The sequence below is a fragment of the Pristis pectinata genome, chromosome 3 (assembly GCF_009764475.1).
Source record: "Pristis pectinata isolate sPriPec2 chromosome 3, sPriPec2.1.pri, whole genome shotgun sequence".
Lineage (NCBI taxonomy): Eukaryota > Metazoa > Chordata > Chondrichthyes > Rhinopristiformes > Pristidae > Pristis > Pristis pectinata.
Window position 1 is genome coordinate 84,544,156 of NC_067407.1, and position 22,567 is coordinate 84,566,722.

The window sequence follows — 22,567 nt, forward strand, 5'->3', positions numbered from 1 at the left end:
ACTACCTGCAGCCCAATGTGTCATAGATCCACACAGTAATGAAACAGGCCCTGAGGTCCAATGAGTCCATGCTGACCATCAACTAGCCATTCACACTAATCTTATGTTTTATTATTCTCCCCGCTTTCCCATCAACTCCCCCCAGATTCTACCACTCACCTACACACTCGGGGCAATTAACAGTGGCCAATTAACCTATCAACCCTCGCATTTTAGGGATATGAGAGGAAACCAGATCACCTGGAGGAAATCCACATGGTGGCAGGGAGAACATGCAAACTCCACACACACACACACACACAGCACAGGAGGTCGGGATTGAACTGGGGTCTCTGGTGCCCTGAAGAAGTGGTTCCATTGCGCCCCCCAACACCCCCCCCCAACACGAGGACTATATGCAATATTCCAGATGTGGTGTCACTTGTAAAGTTGCACCAAAACCTCTCTACTTCTACTCCCATATACACCTTGGAACCAAGTTGCCTTCCTCACTGCTAAGTATCCTGCAGTTGGCCAATGAAGAATTCCAATTGGTGGGAAGGGCCCTGGATGGACAGGCTGGCGAGTGTGGGCGGGGCCGTTGGCCACGTGACCCGCACTGGCCACGCCCACCCGCCTCCTCCGGCTCGTGCCCATCAAGGGAAAACTGTCAACATTGCCTCGAGGTCGGCGCCAGGTGCGCGCAGGCGCGTTTCCGTACTGGTCAGCGCCGGGTGCGCGCTCCCCGCTTCGGCTGGTCTGCGCGCGTGCACGCGCCCCGTTCGCGACGCGACCGAGGTGACGGGCACCAGCCGCCGAGGCACTGCCTTGATGGCGGCCTAGAGTCTCCCTCCTACCGCCCCCCCCAACCCCTCCCCTCCGGCTCCGACAGCACAGGCCCGGCGCAGCCCCGCCGTTGGGTAAGTGGCCGAGTCCGGTCCCATGTCGCTGGCGCCTGGGCTGGGAAGGGTTTACAGCTGGGAAGGCCAGTCGGGTCGGGTCGGGTCGGGTCGGGTCGTGCCGGCCGTGGGGATGGGAGGGAGCTCCGGGCCGCCGCTGTCAGATTGACAGCGGGCTGGGGATCGCTGGGTGAGGCACCACCAGCTAAAGACGGAGGGAGGGAGAGAGGGTAAGGTGGACGGGGGTGGGATGGACGGACGGGTTAGAGTGGGGTGGGGAGAACTGACCACAGTGGAGAAGGTGAGCAAGGAATACAGTTGCTGCGTAAGGTGCAGGGGGGAAGAGGGCCAGAGTCAGGGGGTGGTTGCAGGGATATGGAGGGGAGAGTGCCAACTGTCAACAGAGGTGCAGGAGGAAGAGGGCCAGAGTCGGTAAGATGGGGAGGCTGTGGCGGGAGGGGGGAAGGGGGTGTGGAGAAGAGGGGTGCAATGCAGTTTAAGGATCTTGTGTAACTGTGGTGCATCCACCTTTGATGCACGTGGGAGCTTAGAATAAACCTTTCATAGTGTTTATATCTTGCAAACAAATAGAATATGAATGAAAAGTTGGAAATTTAAAAGGGAATGCAAATGTTGGATATCAACATCTGTGTGAGATCTTTAAAACCCATCTTTTTGCAAAGCTTTTGGCCATTTATTCCTAAAATACTCTTATGTGGCTTGGTGTCTTTTTTTTGCTAATTGTTCTGTGAAATGCTTCAGGATGTTTTGTGATGTTAATGTACTACTATCATTCTTTACAATGGGATGATACAATTAGAGTGAATTGAATGGGGTGGCTTACTGGGCCACATCAAGGGCAGGGTTAAGAATCAAACATGTTCTGGGACAAGAGTTGAGATGAAGGCTCTTAACCCAAAACATCAACTGTCAAGTTCCTTCTGCAGATGCTGCCTGACTGCTGAGTTCCTCCAGCAGTTGTTTTTTTTTTGCTATAAGAATAGCAGATTTCCTTCTCTAAAGAACACCCTGGATGAACGTCAAAAAAAAGTTGCAGTGGAATGGCAGACAAGAAATATAAAATTAGAAAAAAATCAGCTAAACTTTTATTAATAGCAGTTTGCAGATGTCTGACTTTTGCATATTGTTTCCAAGAAGAAAACAGATTAAACTACAAATACTTTTTACAAATATATACCTGCTAATATTGGTGTTGTCTCATGAATCCTGTTGAGGGCCAGATCTGGCCCTTCAGCAACAACTGGGACTTGAATAGGATAGCACTGTTACTCCAGAAAGGAGTTGCTGTTTCACTGTCTCACACCCAGACCTTAACATTCAGCCTGATCCACACTACCTACCTGAAACCTCAGCAGGCAGTCCACATGTTCACCATGTTTCTTGCTCTCTGACTGTTGCTGACCCCTAACTGTGATCTGATTATGCCAGTGCTTCAATACACATGTCTCTCTTCCATGTTCTTGAATCAGAAATTTCTGAGAAATTGGCCTTAGATAGGGCCTTGAGCCATTTTTTTCTTAATGACATCAGTCACATTTTTACTGATGAGACTTTAATTCTTTCCAGACATTTTTCACTGAATTCATATTCTCAACATTGTGGTGAGATTTGAAGCAGCTTCTGGGTATCCATCTTTTGACATCACCACTTTTCACTGTACATCTGACATAGATCCAGATTTAATTGATATATGATTCTAATACTTGTCATTTGTATAAAGTTTGTAACCAGTCAGGAGGGAGAAAACTATTGTTCAATTCCTAACTGAAATGGATTTTCAGAATTTCTGCAGGTGATAAGGAATTTGCTGACTTTTAATTCTTAATTCTTCTGTGCACATTGACAAGCTGAAATGAACTCGAGGGGGACCAATATCCTTGCAGGCAGGTTTGTTAGTGTGGTTCAGGAGGGTTTAAACTAGTTTGCGAGGAGGAAGGGAACTGGAGGAATAGGTGAGTGGAAGAAGTGGATGGGGAAAAGTCAGATCTAACAGGCAGAGAGGCTTTGAGGAAGGAGAAGCAGAGTACAGGGTATAAAAGTAGAAAGGTGGATGGGCTAAAGTGCATTTACTTAAATGCAAGAAGCATCAGGAATAAGGGTGATGAACTGAGAGCTTGGATAAATACATGGAACTATGATATTGTGGCTCTTGCAGAGACTTGGCTGTCACCAAGGCAGGAATGGATACTGAATATTCCTGGATTTCAGTGTTTTAAAAAGGATAGGGAGTGGGGGAGAAGAAGAGGAGGAGGACGGGTGGTGTTACTGGTCAGGGATACTATTACAGCTGCAGAAAGGGTGGATAATGTAGCAGGATCCTGGCTAGAGTCAGTATGGGTGGAAGTTAGGAACAAGAAAGGAGCAGTCACTCTACTGGGAGTATTCTATAGGCCCCCTGGTAGCAGCAAGGATGCTGAGGAGCAGATCAGGAGGCAGATTTTGGAAAGGTGCAAAAATAACAGGGTTGTTATCATGGGAGACTTCAACTTCCCAAATATTGATTGGCACCTGCTTAGTACCAAAGGTTTAGATGGGGCAGAGTTTGTTAAGTGTGTCCAGGACAGATTCCTGACACAGTATGTTGACAGGCCGACTAGAGGGAATGCCATATTAGATCTAGTATTAGGTAATGACCCAGGTCAGGGGACAGATCTGTCAGTGGGAGAGCATTTGGAGACAGTGACCACCGCTCCCTAACCTTTAGCATTGTCATGGACAAGGATAGGAGCAGAGAGGACAGGAAAATATTTAATTGGGGAAGGACAAATTATGAGGCTGTAAGGCTGGAACTTGCGAGTGTGAATTGGGAAGACATTTTTGAAGGGAAACGTACTATGGAGATGTGGTCGTTGTTCAGGGATCTCTTGCAGGACCTTGGGGATAAATTTGTCCTGGTGAGGCAGAGAAAGAATGGCAGGGTGAAGGAACCATGGGTGACAAGAGAGGTGGAACATCTAGTTAGGAGGAAGAAGGCATCATACATGAGGTTTAGGCAGCAGGGATCAGATAGGTCTCTTGAGGAATATAGGGTAGCAAGGAAGGAACTTAAGAAGGGGCTGAGGAGAGCAAGAAGGGGACATGAAAAGGCCTTGGCGAGTAGGGTTAAGGAAAACCCCGAGGCATTTTTCACATATGAAGAGCAGAAGGATGACAGGAGTAAAGGTAGGACCAATTGAGGATAAAGGTGGGAAGATGTGCCTGGAAGCTGTGGAAGTGGATGAGGTCCTCAATGAATTCTTCTCTTCAGTATTCACCAAGGAGAGGGGCCTTGATGACGTGAAGGACAATGTTGGTAAGGATAATGTTATAGAGCATGTTGCTATCAAGAGAGAGCATGTGTTGGAGCTGTTAGAAAATACTAGGACAGGGAAGTGCCCGGGGCCTGACGGAATATTCCCTAGGCTGCTCCGTGAGGCGAGGGAGGAGATTGCTGAGCCTTTGGCTAGGATCTTTGAGTCCTCATTTTCCACGAGAATGGTACCTGAGGATTGGAGGGTGGCAAATGTTGTCTCCTTGTTCAAAAAAGGTAGTAGGGAGAGTCCAGGGAATTATAGACCAGTGAGCCTTACACCTGTGGTGGGCAAGCTGTTGGAAAGGATTCTTAGAGATAGGATCTATGGGCATTTAGAGCATCATGGTCTGATCAGGGACAGCCAGCATGGCTTTGTGAAGGGCAGATCATGTCTTACAAGCCTGATAGTGTTCTTTGAGGAGGTGACCAGACAGATTGATGAGGATAGTGCAGTAGATGTGGTGTATGTGGATTTTAGTAAGGCATTTGACAAGGTTCCACATGGTAGGCTTCTTCAGAAGGTCAGAGGGCATGGGATCCAGGGAAGCTTGGCCGTGTGGATTCAGAATTGGCTTGCCTGTAGAAAGCGGAGGGTTGTGGTGGAGGGAGTGCATTCAGATCGGAGGGCTGTGACCAGCGGTGTCCCACAAGGATCAGTTCTGGGACCTCCTCTTTTCGTGATTTTAATTAATGACTTGGATGAGGGGGTAGAAGGGTGGGTTGGCAAGTTTGCAGATGACACAAAGGTTGGTGGTGTTGTGGATAGTGTAGAGGATTGTCAAAGATTGCAGAGGGACATTGATAGGATGCAGAGCTGAGCTGAGAAATGGCAGATGGAGTTCAATCCGGAGAAGTGTGAGGTTGTACACTTTGGAAGGACAAACTCCAAGGCAGAGTACAAAGTTAATGGCAGGATTCTGGGTAGTAGGTAGGAGCAGAGGGATCTGGGGGTCCATATCCACAGATCCCTGAAAGTTGCCTCACAGGTGGATAGGGTAGTTAAGAAAGCTTATGGGGTGTTAGCATTCATAAGTCGAGGGATCAAGTTTAAGAGGACGAGGTAATGATGCAGCTCTACAAAACTCTGGTTAGACCGCTCTTAGAGGACTGAGTCCAGTTCTGGTCACCTCATTATAGGAAGGATGTGGAAACGTTGGAAAGGGTGCAGAGGAGATTTACCAGGATGCTGCCTGGATTAGAGAGTATGCATTATGAGGAGAGACTAAGGGAGCTAGGGCTTTACTCCTTTGAGAGAAGGAGGATGAGAGGAGACATGATAGAGGTGTACAAAATATTAAGAGGAATAGGTAGAGTGGACAGCCAGTGCCTCTTTCCCAGGGCATCAATGCTCAATACAAGAGGGCATGGCTTTAAAGTAATGGGTGGGAAGTTCAAGGGCGATATCAGAGGAAGGTTTTTTACCCAGAGAGTGGTTGGAGCATGGAATATGCTGCCTGGGGCGGGTACATTGGTCAAATTCAAGAGATTACTAAATAAGCATATGGAGGAATTTAAAATAGAGGGATATGTGGGAGGAAGGGGTTAGATAGTCTCAGGCGAGGTTTAAAGGTCAGCAGAACATGGTGGGCCGAAGGGCCTGTATTGTGCTGCACTGTTCTATGTTCTTCTTTATCTGTTAGCATACCTCCATTATAGAAAGCAAAGTTATTTCAAGTATGGGAGTATTAGTGTCCCTGGATGCTATATTGCTTTGCAGCACTTTGAACATTCATGCACTATTGTGGCCTGTCAACAAAAATAGGCAAATAATAATACTAATAATCACAGCCTTTCAGTTGTAAAGTCTTGACTCAAATATTTAAACTCTTAAAAAATGGAAAGAGTACAGTTATGAAAATTGATATTTTTAGTTTTATTGCAAACTTCATTGTTACTTACAATGCTTAATTCATATTAAATTTAAATTGAGTACAGAAATTCAGTGAATACAAAATGTTTAATGTATTTTTACATCAAACTGAGTTCCACCCACAGTAAATGTGTAGTTAGATAATATTTGACAATCTCTTTCAAAAATGTAAAGAATGTGTCTGCTAGATTTTGTTTGTTTTCTTTGCTAACAAAATCAAATTAAAGATAAGAGTGTAAATGAATGAGTTAAAACGTTTAAGCAATACTGATCTGGAGCAGTAGTAGTGGAAATGAAAGTGCCAGATTTAAAATAGGGGATGCACAGAAAGTTCTGTAAAGAGTAAAGGCAGATTATAGTATTTTCTGTGTACAACAAGGAATGTGCTCAAACATCATGGCTTTTGTATTTACAAAGGTTACTCATGTTGCATGTTTTCAGGTCTTTCTGATTTTGAGTTATAAAACTCCCATAAATGGCAGAAAGAAAGAATGAGCTTAACAGTTTTGAAGACCAGGACATGAATGTATTGCAGCAGAAAATTGTGTGCTAAACTTTGACTCACTGCAGGGTAAGAATGAAGACAAACATTAGATGATACATTTACAGATTAGAAGGAACAAGAAGAGAGTCATTGTTATTGGACCATTGTTAATATTAATAACAGAATCAAAAAGAGGTTTATGGCAAGTAGAGAAGGCATTTCCTTGTATCTGTCCTGCAATTGACAGAAGGGTTATTAGTTATGGATTAGATCTTCAAGGAAGACTAGATATAAATTAGACAAAATTAGGAAGAGATCACAAAGTGGGATTAGTTTCAGTTTGCTCTGCAATAGATCCAGCATAGATTGCTGAATGACAACAGGCAGTTCTGTAAACTTGTGGCTTTATGAAGGCTAGATCTGTGGAGTTTAGGACAGACGATCCAAAGTCATACAAGAAGTCCAGATACGACCTCCAGAGGCCATCATGAGCACGAAGAGAATTCCAGACTAAATTGGAGTCACCATGGTAGTGTAGCGGTTAGCATAATGCTATTACAGAGCCAGCGACCCAGGTTCAATTCCAGCCACTGTCTGTAAGGGGTTTGTACGTTCTCCCTGTGACTGCATGGGTTTTCTCTGGGTGCTCTGGTTTCCTCTCACATTCCAAAGACATATGGGTTAGGAAGTTGTAGGTTTGCTATGTTGGTGCCAGAAGTGTGACGACACATGCGGGCTGCCCCCAGAACACACTACACAAGGATGCATTTCACTGTGTGTTTCGATGTACATGTTACTAATAAAGATAAAGATATCTTATCAAACAGACACTCAACAGCCTGACAGGGCATGGACACCATCTCTTCCTATAAGGCAAAACCAGGTAATGTATGTGGCAACGACCCATCAATTCCAGATGAGCTCCATGCTTTGAAAGGGAGAATAATGACACCACTACATGAGCTCTCACAGCTCCTGACGACCCTGTGATATCAGTCTCGGAAGCCAATATCAGAGCATCCTTCAAGAGGCTGAACCTACGAAAAGTGTCTGGTCCAGATGGCACACCTAGCCGAGTGCTAAAAACCTGTACAGACCAACTGGGTGGTGTATTCAAGGTCATCCTCCACCTCTCACTTCTGCAATCTGAGGTTCCCACCTGCTTCAAAAAGGCATCTTTAGCACCAGTGCCCAAGAAGAACACAGTGACCTGCCTCAATGACTGTCAGTAGCACTTACATCCACCACAATGAAGTGCTTCAAGAGGTTGGTTATGGTGCGAATCAACTCCAGGCTCAAATGATCTGGATCCCCTTCAATTTACCTACTGCCACAACAGATCAGCAACTATTGCTATTTCACTGGCTCTCCACTCTGTTCTAGACAATCTGGACATCAGTAATGCATACATCGGGCTGCTGTTCATCGACTACAGCTCAGCATTCAATACAATCATCCCCTCCCAATGTACCACCGGGTTCCAAAACCTGGGCCTCTGTACCTTGGTTTGCAACTGGATCCTTGACTTCCTCATTAGCAGACCTCAATCTGTACTGATCAGTAACATCTCCTCACTGACCATCAACACAGGTGCACCTCAAAGATGCATGCCTAGTCACCTGCTCCACTCTTTACGTCCATGACTCTGTGGCTCAGCGCAGCTCCAATACTATGTACAAATTTGCTGACGGCACCATTGTCATCGGCCGAATCACAGCACACAAATGCAATCATGAAGGTGTGCCAGCACTTCTACTTTCTTAGAAGCTTAAGGAGATTTGGGATGTCACTAAGTCATTTGTTTTGTGCTCTCTTTTCTTCTCTTCACTGTCTTGTATAATACATGTTCTGTGTGTTGTGTGAACCTATGTTTCCCTTGTGGTGCTGCAAGCAAGTTTTTCCACTGTACTCATATGACAATAAACTTGACTTGAAGTGACTCTACAAGAGGAATGGAGATAATGTGTGATATGAAATGACTGTAGAGAAGTAGTATCAGTACAATATAGTTATAGAGTACATTTAAGAGGTAATGTTTAAGGGAAAAGAACAGTGGAAGATTTTAGAGCCCCAGGAAAGTGTTGAATTAATGGAAACTTGTATTTTACTGTCAAAAACTGGCAATGCAATGAATCAAAACATTGTGGTGCATGATCATGGCAGACTATTGAAATTGTAAACATGTATAATTCAAAAGAGTACAGGAAAAAAGATATATGACTGAATATGTGCACAAATCATTGACGAATAGATTGAGAAACTGATTAAAAAGGCATACTGTGTCTGAGGATTTACAAATAAAGGCTGGGAGTATGAAAGCAAGGATGATATATTTACCCATTAAGATATACTGTTCAGCTCCAACCAGGAGTACTGTTTGATTCTGGGGATTGTACTTCAGAAAAAATGTGTAGATCTTTTTAGAAAGTGGAAAGGGGATTTTTTTTGGAATGACTGCATGAATGAGGGATTTTAATTACATGGATAAGGTAGAGAAAGAACATAGAACATTACAGTACAGTACAGGCCCATGATGTTGTGCCAACATTTTATCCTGTTCTAAGATCTATCTAACCCTCCCCTCCCTCATAGCCCTCCATTTTTCTGTCATTCATGTGCCTATCAAAGAGTCTCTTAAATGTCCCAAATGTATCTGCCTCCACCACCTCTGCCAGCAGTGCATTCCACATACCCACCACTCTAAAAACTTACCTCTGACATCCCCCTATACCTTCTTCCAATCACCTTAAAATTACGACCCCTCGTGTTAGCCATTTTAACCCTGGGAAAAAGTCTCTGACTGTCCACTTGATCTATGCCTCTTATCATCTTGTACACCTCTATCAAGTCACCTCTCATCCTCCTTCACTCAACCTATCCTCACAAGATATGCTCTCCAATCCAGGCAGCAGCCTGGTAAATCTCCTCTGTACCCTCTCTAAAGCTTCCACATCCTTCCAATAGTGAGGCGACCAGAACTGAACACAATATTCAAAGTGTGGTCTAACCAGAGTTCTATAGAGCTGCCACATTAGCTTGTGGCTCTTGAATTCAATACCCCGACTAATGAAGGCCAACACACCATACACCTCCCTAACAACCGTATCGACCTGCGCGGCAACCTTGAGGGATCTATGGATGTGGACCCCAAGATCCCGCTGTTCCTCCACACTGCTAAGAGTCCTGCCATTAACCTTGTATTCTGCCTTCAAATTCGATCTTCCAAAGTGTATTACTTCACACTTTTCTGGGTTGAACTCCATCTGCCACTTCTCAGCCCAGCTCTGCATCCTATCAATGTCTTGTAATCTACAGCAACCTGCTACACTATCTACAACACCACCAACCTTCATGTCTTCTGCACATTTACTAACCCATCCTCATCCAAGTCATTTATATGAATCACAGAGAGCAGGGGTCTCAGAACAGATCCCTGCAGAACACCACTGGTTACCGACCTCCAGGCAGAATGTGTTCCATCTACAACCACCCTGTCTTCTATGGGCAAGCTAATTCACAGAGCCAAGTTTCCTTGGATCCCATGCCTCCCAACTTGGGCCTTCCATAGGGAACCTTCTGAAACGCCTCACTAAAATCCACATACCTTCATCAATGTGCCTTGTCACATCCTCAAAGAATTCAGTCAGGCTCATAAGGCATGACCTGCCCCTCTCAGAGCCATGCTAACTGTCCCTAATCAGCCTATGCTTCTCCAAATGCCCAAAAAGCCTGTCAATAAGAATCTTCTCCAGTAATTTGCCCACCACTGAAGTAGACTCACTGGCCTGTAATTCCCAGAATTATCCCTACTCCCTTTCTTGAACAAAAGAAACACATTTGTCACCTTCCAATCATCTGGCACTATTCCTGTGGCCAGTGAGGATGCAAAGATCATTGCCAAAGGCACAGCAATCTCTTCCCTTGCTTCCCGTAATAACCTTGGATATAACCCATCCAGCCCCGGTGACTTATCTATCCTAATATTTTTCTGAAGTTCCAGCACATCCTTTCTTCACATCAAGATGGTGTAGCGTATCAGCGTGTTGTACGCCATCCTCACAAATGTCAAGGTCTCTCTCACTGGTGAATACTGAAGCAAAGTATTACCTCTTCCAAATCCAGGCACATGTTTGTCTTCTTTTATCCCTGATCGGTCCTACCCTCATTCTAGGTCATCCTCTTATTCTTCACATACGTGTAGAACACCTTGGGGTTTTCCTTAATCCTACTCACCAAGGCCTTCTTATGCCCCCTTCTAGCTCTCCTAATTCCATTCTTAAACACCCTCCTGGCTACCTTGTAACTCTCCAGAGCTCTGATCCTTTCTTTCTAAACCTTAGGTAAGCTTCTTTCTTCCTCTTGACAAGATATTCTACGTCTCTTGTCAACCATGGCTCCTTCACTCCACCATCATTACCCTGCCTCAATGGGACAAACCTATCCAGAACCCCATGCAAGTTCTCCCTAAACAACCTCCACATTTCCATTGTGAACTTCCCCAAGAACATCTGTTTCCGATTTATGCTCCCAAGTTCCTGCTTAATAGCTTCATAATTCCCCCTCCCTGAATTAAATCCTTTCCCGTATTGTCTGCTCCTATCCCTTGTAAAGGTCAAGGAGTAATGGTCACTGTCTCTAAAATGCTCTCCCACAGAGATCTGAAACCTGATCAGGCTCATTGCCTAGTACCTGGTCCAGTATGGCCTCTACATACTATGCCAGAAATCCTTCCTGGACACACCTAACAAACTCTGCCTCATCTATCCCATCTACACTAAGGAGGTGCCAATCAATATTAGGGAAGTTGAAGTCACCCATGACAACAACCCTGTTATTTTTGCACCTTTCCAAAATCCGCCTCATGATCTGCTCCTCAGTGTCTCTGCTGCTATGAGGGAGTCTGTAAAATACTCTCAGTAGAGTGATCGCTCCCTTCCTGTTTCTGACATCCACCCATATTAACTCTGTAGACGATCCCTCCAGGACGTCCTCCTTTTCTACAGCTGTGATACTGTCCCTGATCAGCAAACCCACTCCCCACCTCTTTTACCTCTGCCCCTGTCCCTTTTGAAACATCTAAACCCTGGAATATCCAGCAGCCATTCTTGCCCTTGTGACAGCCAAGTCTCTGTAATGCCCACAACGTCATAGTTCCGTGTACTTACCCATGCTCCAAGTTCATCACCCTTGTTCCTGATACTTCTCAAATCAGAGTACCCACACTTCAGCCCATCCAACTGACTGCAATTTTTCCCTTTCAATTGCCTATCCTTCCTCACAGTCTTTCTTCACACTGCATCTACTTGTACACTAAATGCACCAATGTCTAACTTGTTACTCAGGTCAGGTTCCCATCCCCCCTGCCAAACTAATTTTAAACCCCGCGTCCACCTCCCCCCCCCCCCCATAGCTCAAATAAACCTGCCCGCAAGAATATTGGTCCCCCTCCAGTTCAGATGTAACCCATCCTTTTTGTACAGATTGTATCTTCCCCAGAAGAGATCTCAATGATCTGAAACCTTGCCCCCACACCAACTCCTCAGCCACGCATTCATCTGCCAAATCAACCTATTCTTACCCTCACTGGCACATGGCACAGGCAGCAATCCAGAAATTACTACCCTTGAGGTCCTGCTTTTCAGCTTTTGACCTAGCTCCCTATATTCCTTCAGGACCTCATCTCTTTTCTTCCCTATGTTATTGGTATCAATATGTACAGTACCACACCTTCTGGCTGTTCACGATCCCCTTTCAGAATGCTGTGGACCTGATCCAAGACATCCTTGACCCTGGCACCTGGGAGGCAACATACCATCTGGGAGTCTCTTTCATGTCTACAGTATACCTGTTATTAAAGGGAACAGCCACAGGGGTACTCTGCACTACCAGCCTATTCTCTGTACTTCTCCTGACAGTCAACCAGCTACCTGCCTCCTGCAGCTTAGGAGTGACTGCCTCCCTGCAGCTCTCATCTTTGAACTCCTCATTCTCCCGTAGGAGCCAAAGGTCATCCAACTGCGATTCCAGTTCCCTAACGTGGTCTGTAAGGAGCTGCAGCTGAATGCACCTTGTGCTGATGTAGCTGTCAGGAAGACTGGAGGTCTCCCAGAACTCCCACATCCCAGAGACTTACCTTAGCCTCCACCTCCTCTTGCCAAAGCCTCAAGCACTCCACTCTAACCCTGGTCCGCTCCAACAATGGCCACTCTGCTTATACCTACCTTCCTTTTATTGACTTCTGTTAATTAGCCAATCAACTATTAACAACTTGTAAATGTGCCTCTTTTAGACTCCTGCAAGGTGAAACTCACAAGCACAGAGACTCACCTCTTTTCAAAACTCCCGCTTCAAATCTCCTGATGCTGAGGTTATTTCCCTGACAGCAGAGAAAATTGAAACATGATTTAATGGAAGTATTCAAAGTCATGAAGGGTTCAGACAAAGAGAAGTAGATGCTATTTCCAGTGGTTGAAGGATCATGAACCAAATGACACAGATTTAAAGTGATAGATTGAACCAAAGGTGACATGAGGAAAATTTGTTAGTGATATGCATTTATTGCCAAAAATTATGATGGTGCTGGATTCATTCATGTCTATCAAAAGAAATCTGAAATTATTAGCAGATAAAAGACTGGAAATGTTAACAGGTCTGAGAGCATCTTTAGTGATAGTCATGGTTAACATTTTCTGGTTTCTGTATTTGTGTGGCTGTATAGAATTTTACCACTGGCACTTTGAAGCAGGTTAGTGCACTTGTTTTGGCTTTGTGCCAAAATTGTCAGTTTTACACAAAAATTTGCATGTATGAGCAGCAAGTATTTAGAAGTTTTAGTATTTAAATACCAAAAATTATCAACAGAAAGTTAAAGAGTTTCATTGTTTGATTAAATCAACAATGCATTTTTGGAATATGTTTATTGGAGATGGTTTACTCTGCTAAAACCTGGTCTGGTCTGTTGTAACCCATCACTTTAAAACCTTTCTTTGCAATTAAAACAACTTTTAACGTGGATTATTTGTAAATAAGTAGCAATACCAATTATTTAAGTTGTTTTCATTTTTATGAAAAATTGTTACCCACTGTATTGGCGCATAATATACATAGAGTTTCAATGATCTCTTGCAGATTGCATCGGAAGCAATCTGCAAGTTTGAAGATTTGATGAAGCTTCTTCCTTGGGGACTATTAGACTCTGTTGGCAGTAACATTGAGAGTACTATAAATGTTTACCACTGTGACATGGCTTTAATGTCATCATTGTAATGGTAATTTACAATTCTCAATAACTTGAACTATTCACACTTAGATAAACTGTTTATTTTATTAGAAGTAATTTGAAATGAAAGTAACCAAAATAACTTGGAATAAGAAGGTAGTTAGAATTTTGTTTAAAAAGACAATTGAAGAAATTTTAAGATTGCACTGTGTGGAACTGAATTAATGCTAATGTGATTTGCTAATCCACAAAATTACTTGCTTCTACACTGCTAAATATGAAAAAAAACAAGAGATGCCATGCTACTCTGTCAGTATCTGCTATGCATGGAAAGAGTACACATAAATTTCTTAAGCAAACTTCATATAAGCTTTCCTTTTTGCCCAATATTGAATTGGAGTGAAAGATTTTAAATTGGTACATTTCAACCAGAGAATTTAATTACAAGTTAGGCATGGCTTGTTTTCTTCATTTGGCAGGCACCGTTCCAAGACAATGTCGTTCATAACTACTTTCTTCATCCAAAGCTCATTTTGTCTGCTGAGGTGGATCTAGTTTTAAGAATTAGGTATTTAGAAAATTACAATTGTTTAACCTTTATCAATTCTAACCCTAAAAAGGTGTTGAGCTGAAGATGGTATACACTGGTTAAAAGACTCCCTCCACTTCTATGGCCTTAAGAGAATCTTATCAGCAGGTCAAAAGAGGATGCATGTCACCTTTAGCTTTCTTTAGAAAGGAGGCAGTTCAGATAAAATAACTCACTGGTAAGTTAATTTACAATGCATACTTTTAATCTACACAACAGAATCAAGACCTTTGAAAGAGATAGCATTTGGCATCGGGGAGCAACCTCTCAAAAATAAAAAAAATACCATAGGCATCCCAAGTGAGGACCTGAGGTGTCACTCTTACATTTAGAAAGAAAACCCAGCCTCCATTTCCACATCCATATTGTGGAACATCCTGAATTAGAGGGCTTTGTAAAGGACACCACCCTCAATATTTTAAGCCGTTGCTTGCAATCACAATATAGTTGGTTATTTGACTATATTTGTGTGTGGCCTTAAGTGCAGTGTATGATAATTAACAGGTGGGCTTTTTTGATGACCACATATGCCAAACAAATAGCCCAGAGTAACTCTATAGCTAAGATTTCACTTTAACTTTGAAGTAGACCTTATGGGGCATATTTTTATAGAGAGAATTTTAAGAATTGTAAAATATACATTTTTATTATCATTAAATCGAAAGGCTATGGATTTAAGATCATGTTGAGAAGACAATACAAGTTTGCAATTCAGTGCTTTGCTCTGTGAGTCTGGTAATCAACATTCTTTAGCCTGCTCAGCATTACGTAAATGATCCCATGCTATGGTATCCCATCCAGCTCCCTCCCTCAACTAAAACATCATAAATTTAAAAATAAAATGCTGGAAATGCACAGTAGGTTAGGCAGCATCTGTGGAGTTTGCTGCAGTTTCTACCTTACTCTTGTTTTTATATGGTCCATATCTGACTCTTCCCATTCTTGACTTCCCTATCTCCATCTCACTTTGTGACCAATAATCATTATAGCAGCCCACACGCTCCCACAGCTATCTTGACTATACATATGCCCAGCCTGCTTCCCGTAAGGATTCTATTCTATCCTCCCAGTTTTTCCATTTCTATTGTATCTGTTCTATTTCTTCCAGACCATGCCTTTTTCCCTCTAACAGTGGTTTCACAGCTGAAAGAGTTCTCAAATGTGTCACATCTATTTATCAACAACACACTCACTCCCCTCAACTACAACTCAGAGCAAGCATAGAGTTTCATTGTCTTCACTGTCCACTCCACCAGGCTCCATATTCAATGGATCATTTTCCATTGTTTCCAGCACCATGATTTCCCTCCCCTTGCAGCATTCTGAAACTCCCCAGTTTGCTTTTCCAGCTCCACTAACCACTCCCCTTCACACAAAACTATCCCACGCAGCCCAGGAAATGCCTGAACTATTATCCCCACCCACCAGCCAGGGCCGATATAGTCATTCCAGGTGAAACAGAGATTCAATTGTATTTCCTCCAAGTTAGTGTATTGCACTTTGTGCTCACAGTATAATCTCCTCTACATTGGAAAAACCAAATGTAGATTGGTTAACCACTTTGCAGAACACTCCTGATCAGTTCACTAGGCTAACCAGAGTTTCAAATTGCCCACCACTTTAATTCTCCATCCCATTCAGATCTCCTTCACTACAGTGGCTTCCTTCACTTTAATGTGAGTTTAAGAAACATCTTCCATCGTGGCATGTTGCAGCACTTGAGACCCGATCCATCAATTTCAGATAAGCAGCCTGGCCATTAACTCTATTCACTCTCTGGAAGATATTTTCAGCCTTTTCCTTTGTTTCAAATTCCAAGAAAATGATATGTTTTGCTTCTCAGATTTCCAGCATCTAATCCTGTTTATTTTCTCTCTCCATAACTGCCCTCATTCTCCTATTAACTGGATGGATCTGACAGCATTGTGCCACTTGGATAATCTTGGTCTCCATTCTATCAGAAACATTCCCTTTGTTCTCTCTGCCTCTTCCCCTCTTTGTAACTCTGAACGCACTTGTTTAGTCACTTCTTCAGTTCCAATGAAACGTTAGCTCTATTTCTTTCTCCAGATTTGCTGCCAACCTGCTAAATATTTCCAGCATCTGCAGTTCTTGATTATCAAATATATATTGTTGTTCATTCCTGGGACTTTGGTTGTAAATCATTTTTGGATGCCTTGGGAGCATATGACACAGTACAAATGCAAGACCACTGTCATTTAAAAAAAATGTTCTTGCTGTGCTACAAAATATTTCATTACATGATCACTGAATTGGATCACTTGAATGCTTCTACAATTTGTTTCAAATTCATAGCAAATCTGAATAAGTCAGAAAAAAAGCTTGGCATTTTCTTACCAAGACTTCTGTGTTAACTGTTTTCCAATATAGTCTCTTGACTGCTGGGTCTTCAAATGTTTCAAAGTTTAGATGCGAGAAGAAATATCAAATGTTATATTACAAAATTAAAAATTTATCAGTACAATAAAAATACAATTAAACATTTATAGTTCATATTTTTAGCATCATGTGTTTAAAATAAAGCTTTTTTTTTAATTATGGCTTCCATGCCGAAGGAGACATTATGTCAGACATATTAGTGTATTGATCATCTTCAAAGGGCATTGCTTGAGAAATGAAATTATTTTTTCTCTCTGCTTGAACATTTTCTTTCTAATTACTCCATTTTATTGCTGTCATTTTTAGCAGTGTAGATGATGCAAGACTATGAGACTTGTCATCTTATTGGGTGAGGCAGCTAGATATGTAGTACATCTTTGATTGCTTTGTGAGAGAAACAGGGAGGGGTGATACTTTTGAAGCAAACAGTAGGTTGGAGTGTGAGAGAGGTGCAATTAAAGGCTGCCCTGGGAGTACATTATGATGGCTATAATAGCTTTTGGGAGGTGGGAATAATTCAGCTGGGAAATTCAAGTCCTGGAATTGCGAAGGAACTATAGTCTCCAATATACTCTCTAAACGTCTAAAAGAGAAATTATGTCTATCTGTTGAACCTATAACAAATTACAGTAATTAATAAATTTTAGTAAATGTATTCTTGCTTGAAATATTTTTTTAAGAACTTGATCTTTGTTTTGCTTAAGGTTTATTGGGCAGAATGTAACGAAACGCCATCCACACAAAACATCCAGTGATGCTCTGGTTTTTGAGAGACATTGATACCTTGAAGTAAAAGCTTTATTGAAGGTATTAAAAACCACAAAATAATTCTTTGTGGGTTATTTTGTTAAACCTTTGTTCTGGTCCTTATAAATTTCACTTACTAAGTAAATAGGAACAATGCCTACGCAACTAGTAATCCAGAGATCTGGAGTAATGATGTAGTGTTAAAAATTCTAGTTACATGAGGATAGATGGAGAATTTAAAGCTAGTTAATTGAATAATCTAAAATTAAAGAAGCTAGTAACACATAGTGAAAATTATAGTTCGTCACATAATTCCATCTGATTTATTAATGCTTTTTAGGGAAAGAAAGAAACCTTCCCTTACCTGGTCTGGCTTGTTGGCCTTGAGGTTGATCCTTAACTCTCCTCTGAGATAAGTTGCACCAAACCTCAAGCTGTTTAAGAAGGCAGCTCAGCACCACCTATCCAGGACCATGGGCAACAAGCGCTGGTCTTGGCAGAGTTGCTCACATCCTATGTGTGGGGAAAAAAAAACTGGAACGTATTTGTGTAGTTTTAATGTTTCAATGACAATATGTTTAGATGGGGATGGTTTAGAAGGTTGAGGTTTATCTCACTTGTGCGTTTATTTAAGTTTGGAATATTACTTGGGAAGAAAATTGACTTCAAATGCCGGAAGTGAGAAATGGACCAGATGTTTAGTAAGAAAGGGAGAATGATATAAACAAGCATACTATAAAATAATTGTTTGTTCTTATAAGAGTGGAAAGAATATAAAGATAATGTATGCCTTTCAGTGAATTACATAGGCATAAATCTTCAGTTTTGTGTAATTAATAAAGCATTCAATTAATTTGAACCCTTTTTGAAGTCTTTAATGCTGCAGTTATTCTGATGTCATGCTACAACAAATATTTTCAAGACTTTTTTTCAATATTGTTAAAATCTGAAGTTGGTTGCACAACTTGGAGGGTCTCCGTAGAAGATTGTTTCAGTAAACATTTGTTACAAAGGTTTTATTTGATATTGCTATGTCCATAATAAATGAAAATTAGAATGCAAAATACAATGCCTTTTTTTATTTCTTGCACTTGTACATTAATTTCCTTTATATACAGTTGCTGCTGATCAAACAAATTTATTACATAAGCTCGCCTGCTTGATACTTTAACTACAAAATTACAAGCCTTAATTCTCTGGGAGCAGGCGCATTCACACGCTTATTTCATCTCGTTAATTTATTCTCCAAAGTTGGGAAGGGACTACTTTGCTTGATTGTCACTGGTAGTACTGTGTCTTGAGAGTGTGTTGAAAATTGATTGAAATTGGTCATTAAATTGACAGACCTTCCAAATTAATGGAGAAACTCCATTTAATTATTCCAGGTGTTAAGCTATCTAAATAATGGTCTATAAAGGCTGCATCCTTCTCATTTCATGTTACTTTAATGGTATAATTGCCACTCAACATGCATAATTTTTGTCATTCCACTTTGCTATTATTAGGACCTTGCTGCGTACATATCAACTACCAAGTTTACTGCATCAGAGCAACGTGATACACACCCTTCTTTGGCTGTAAGCTCTTTAGGGCATATGGAGAATGAAAAAGGTCATAGACAAATGTAATTTCTTTTTCTGTTTCTCTCAGTTAAAATTAACATTAGAATTATTGTTCTTATTTCCCGCTGAGAAATTATCCAAGATTACTTTTATTTCAGAATGCTGCACAAGTATCTGCTGTGGCTCTCTGTGTCTCTAGCATTTTCTTGAACTTTTTTTAAAAAATGCTGATCTTGTATGTCCTTGCACCTTTCACCTTTTGTCAGATATTAATGCACTTCTCATGGTTGAGAAGAGATTATTGTTGGCTGCAGCATCCATTTGATCCTCAGTTGATACCATAAATCAAACCATTGACACAGCAATAAATTATAATTGTACTGCAGTGGCACTTTAAATCTTTATTTTGATGTTTTCAATATTCATGGAAAAGCACTTTTCTCTGCAATATACATCTCTGATAACATTTAGTTGTAATGTTCTTGGTGCTCCAATTTTTAATTTTCGTCATTTGCAGTTATCCAGATCACAACACCATATGCCAAAATTTTGTCTTCCCTTTGCATCTTGTTTCAGTAGCACGGCAAACACTTAGCCAAGAGATTATACTTCATATTTGCATGGGCAGCAACTGAAGCCCAAACCATTGTCCATATATATATCTAACAGCAGCAATCAATGAAAAGTGATTACAATCTGGAACATTTCTGTTTCCCTAGAGTGGGGGGAGAAAAGGTTAATTGGAATTATTGATCACAGTCCTGCTGGAGATAAGATAATGCGACACCTAAATTTCCTATTCAGGTCTACAGATACTATAGAATTTGCGACAAGACTGCATGGACACCAAAGGAATTCTTACACTGACAGCCTGTGTTTTTGTTGCTCGTCAGCTTCACAAACAGCTACTTTGAAGTTTGGAAATCTCTTGATTATAAATGATAGAAGTGATGATAGGAAGATCATAAGATCACTCTAGCCTCCATTATCTAACATGGATGGATACTGGAAGTGTACCTCCAAGTGGTTTTTCAACTAAGAATACCATTGGAAAAGATCATGGGAGGGAGGAAAATTGCATTAGAGTTTATTCTTCTGATCTTTATGTCAGAGCAGCTTTGGACATTGGAATGGAGTTACTGACTTTTGAAAAACAAATTTGCTCAAAATATTGTCTGTCTTCCCTAATTTAATAAAGCCACTGAGTAGGAAGTAAGAGTAATATATTTAAATGACCAGTGATTAGTACCATTTTTATATTTTCCTGTTTTTATTCCAAAAGGATGGATCCATCCAAAGTTACCATGGAATCGAAGGATGCTGCATCAAATCTCTTGAGCGCACTGCATACTTTTTACCAGTTTGGCCATCTGTGTGATGTAACTGTCCATACAGAACACCTTGGAGTTCAAGAAGAGTTTGCTGTTCACAGAGCAGTGTTGGCTGCCTCAAGCAATTACTTTCGAGAAATATTCCTAAGGGATGAGCTATCTGTGAAAAAGGAAGCGACAGTCACCTTGCAGGATATTTACACTGAGGATTTTACCTCCTTTTTGGAGTTTGTATACACAACAAAAATGGAGATTGAACCACAGAATGTATATCGAATGCAGGAGGTTGCTGAAAGATTGGAATGTAAGGATCTTGTGGAAGCCTGTGAGCACTTGAAGGTGAAGCTTTTGGCACAAAGTGCAGATGTGAAGGAACAAGTTTGCAAAGAGCACCAACTTGCTGGTAAACTTGAAATTGATTGGAATAAGGCACATCCACAAGATCTGGATGGCCAGGATACAGAGAGTTCATCCAAGATTGTTGCTGCACCAATGAGAAACAGACTGTGGGACAAAGTACCAAAAAAGAAAACACTTGAAAATAACCAGTCACAATTGGATGACTGCATACAACAGGGAAGTATAAAAGATGTCACTGGGTCAATCAATGTCATTGATCCAAGCACAAGAATAGGTAAATCAACAACATATGCCACAGAAAATGTGAACATGAAGAATGTTAATGTTGTTGATGAGTTTACTGAAAAAGATAATTGCAAAATTAATCCAATAATCCAGGCTGATTCCCCAGAAACTAGAATTGTGATCAAGAAACTCCACTGTCTGGAAGATGAAGATGGAACACAGGATGAACCTGAAAGTTCAGATTGTTATGGATTGAAAAAAGTAACTCGGAGCGCTTCAAAACGCATGGCTCAGAATTACACATGTGACAAATGTCACCAGACTTTTCAGTTTTTGAAACCATATCAAGCTCATATGAGCTCTGAGCATGGCATTACCATTGTGGTAAAGTACAGCTGCAGTATGTGTTCTCAGCTCTTTTCCAATTATCAGAACCTAAGGCAGCATAGACTGACTGTTCATAACAATGAGCGTCCCTTTGCATGTTCATTGTGTGACAAGCGATTTAAACGCCAAAAGGACATCAATGACCATATTAGGAGAGTGCACGAGAAGAAAAGGACTCCTCAGACATGTCCGTTTTGTGACAAAGTTATTAGTTCAAAATGTGGCTTGACTGTTCACATCAGAACGCATACAGGAGAGAAGCCTTATAAATGCCAGTATTGCCCTGCCAGTTTCGCTCAGCGATCTGCTTACAACACTCACGTAAGGTATTTCAATTCCTGTATACATTGTTATTAATCTTAATGGACTGATGTTGCTTTTTACAAAAGTTATTGAAATCTAAAAATAGTACTGAAGAATTCTTAGTCCTGTCAGAGATAAATGCACAGCAATTAGTGGTAAACCCTGTATTTATACCTATGTTGTTTAAAATTCAGAATTCCCTTCAATACTATACCATTGGTATTCTGTATATCTCCTTTCAGTAGGATCTATTCAAGTATTGTTTAATTGTGTTGTGCACAGAGTTTGAAAATGCACTGACATCTGTCCAAGTCCAGTATATTTATCAATGATATTTGAGCATGTCTCACCCCCCCAATGAAAACTTTTGAATTTTTGAATGCTATAACCAAATGATGCTCTATTCAGAATTAATTACCTTTTTTTACGATTGAGTCTGCCACTAGATATCCTTTGTTTATTATACTATGATATAGAAAGTCTCATTCCAGTAATTTTACAGAACTGTCTGAAGAATTTTCTGTTGAGTCCCAGTAAGCAAATCAATATTGTTTGACTTAGCATATTGTAAAGTGAATTAGTATTTTTAACTGTAACCTCCACAGAATCAGAGTATATTCCAATATATTTCTAAAGAATATATAATTTTTTTCATAACTGCCCCATCAACAAAGCAGAAAACTTACTAAAATCCACGTAGTAATAACACACCTCAGTCTGGTAGCTTTCTCAATTCCTGATATTTCTTAGAAACTGAAAGGCGAATGTTGCATGAAATGCTCATTGTTCCCCCTCTTCCATCTGAAACAAGTGCAGTTCAATTTTAAAACTGAGCTAGTTGTTTTAAAAGGAATCTTTATACCCTGCTGATGTCAACCAATATTAAAAATTCTGATGGC

The 22,567-nt window shown here is 41.3% G+C and overlaps 1 protein-coding gene across 6 annotated transcripts in view; it reads left to right on the forward strand.

The window, feature by feature from the left end:
• The first annotated feature begins 605 nt into the window (after positions 1–605).
• LOC127568235 (GDNF-inducible zinc finger protein 1-like) overlaps positions 606–22,567 on the forward strand; it is a 32,886-nt gene continuing 10,924 nt past the window's right edge. Inside the window, exons 1-5 of one of the 6 annotated variants that reach the window (XM_052011753.1) lie at positions 628–899; positions 13,674–13,813; positions 14,385–14,531; positions 17,458–17,560; positions 20,345–21,691. In XM_052011753.1, coding sequence (XP_051867713.1) covers positions 20,346–21,691 — 1,346 coding nt within the window. In that variant the 5' untranslated portion in view covers positions 628–899; positions 13,674–13,813; positions 14,385–14,531; positions 17,458–17,560; position 20,345. Of the gene's footprint in view, positions 900–13,673; positions 13,814–14,384; positions 14,532–17,457; positions 17,561–20,344; positions 21,692–22,567 lie in introns of all 6 variants that reach the window. The other 5 variants (XM_052011757.1, XM_052011752.1, XM_052011756.1 and 2 more) reach the window with 5 other exon arrangements.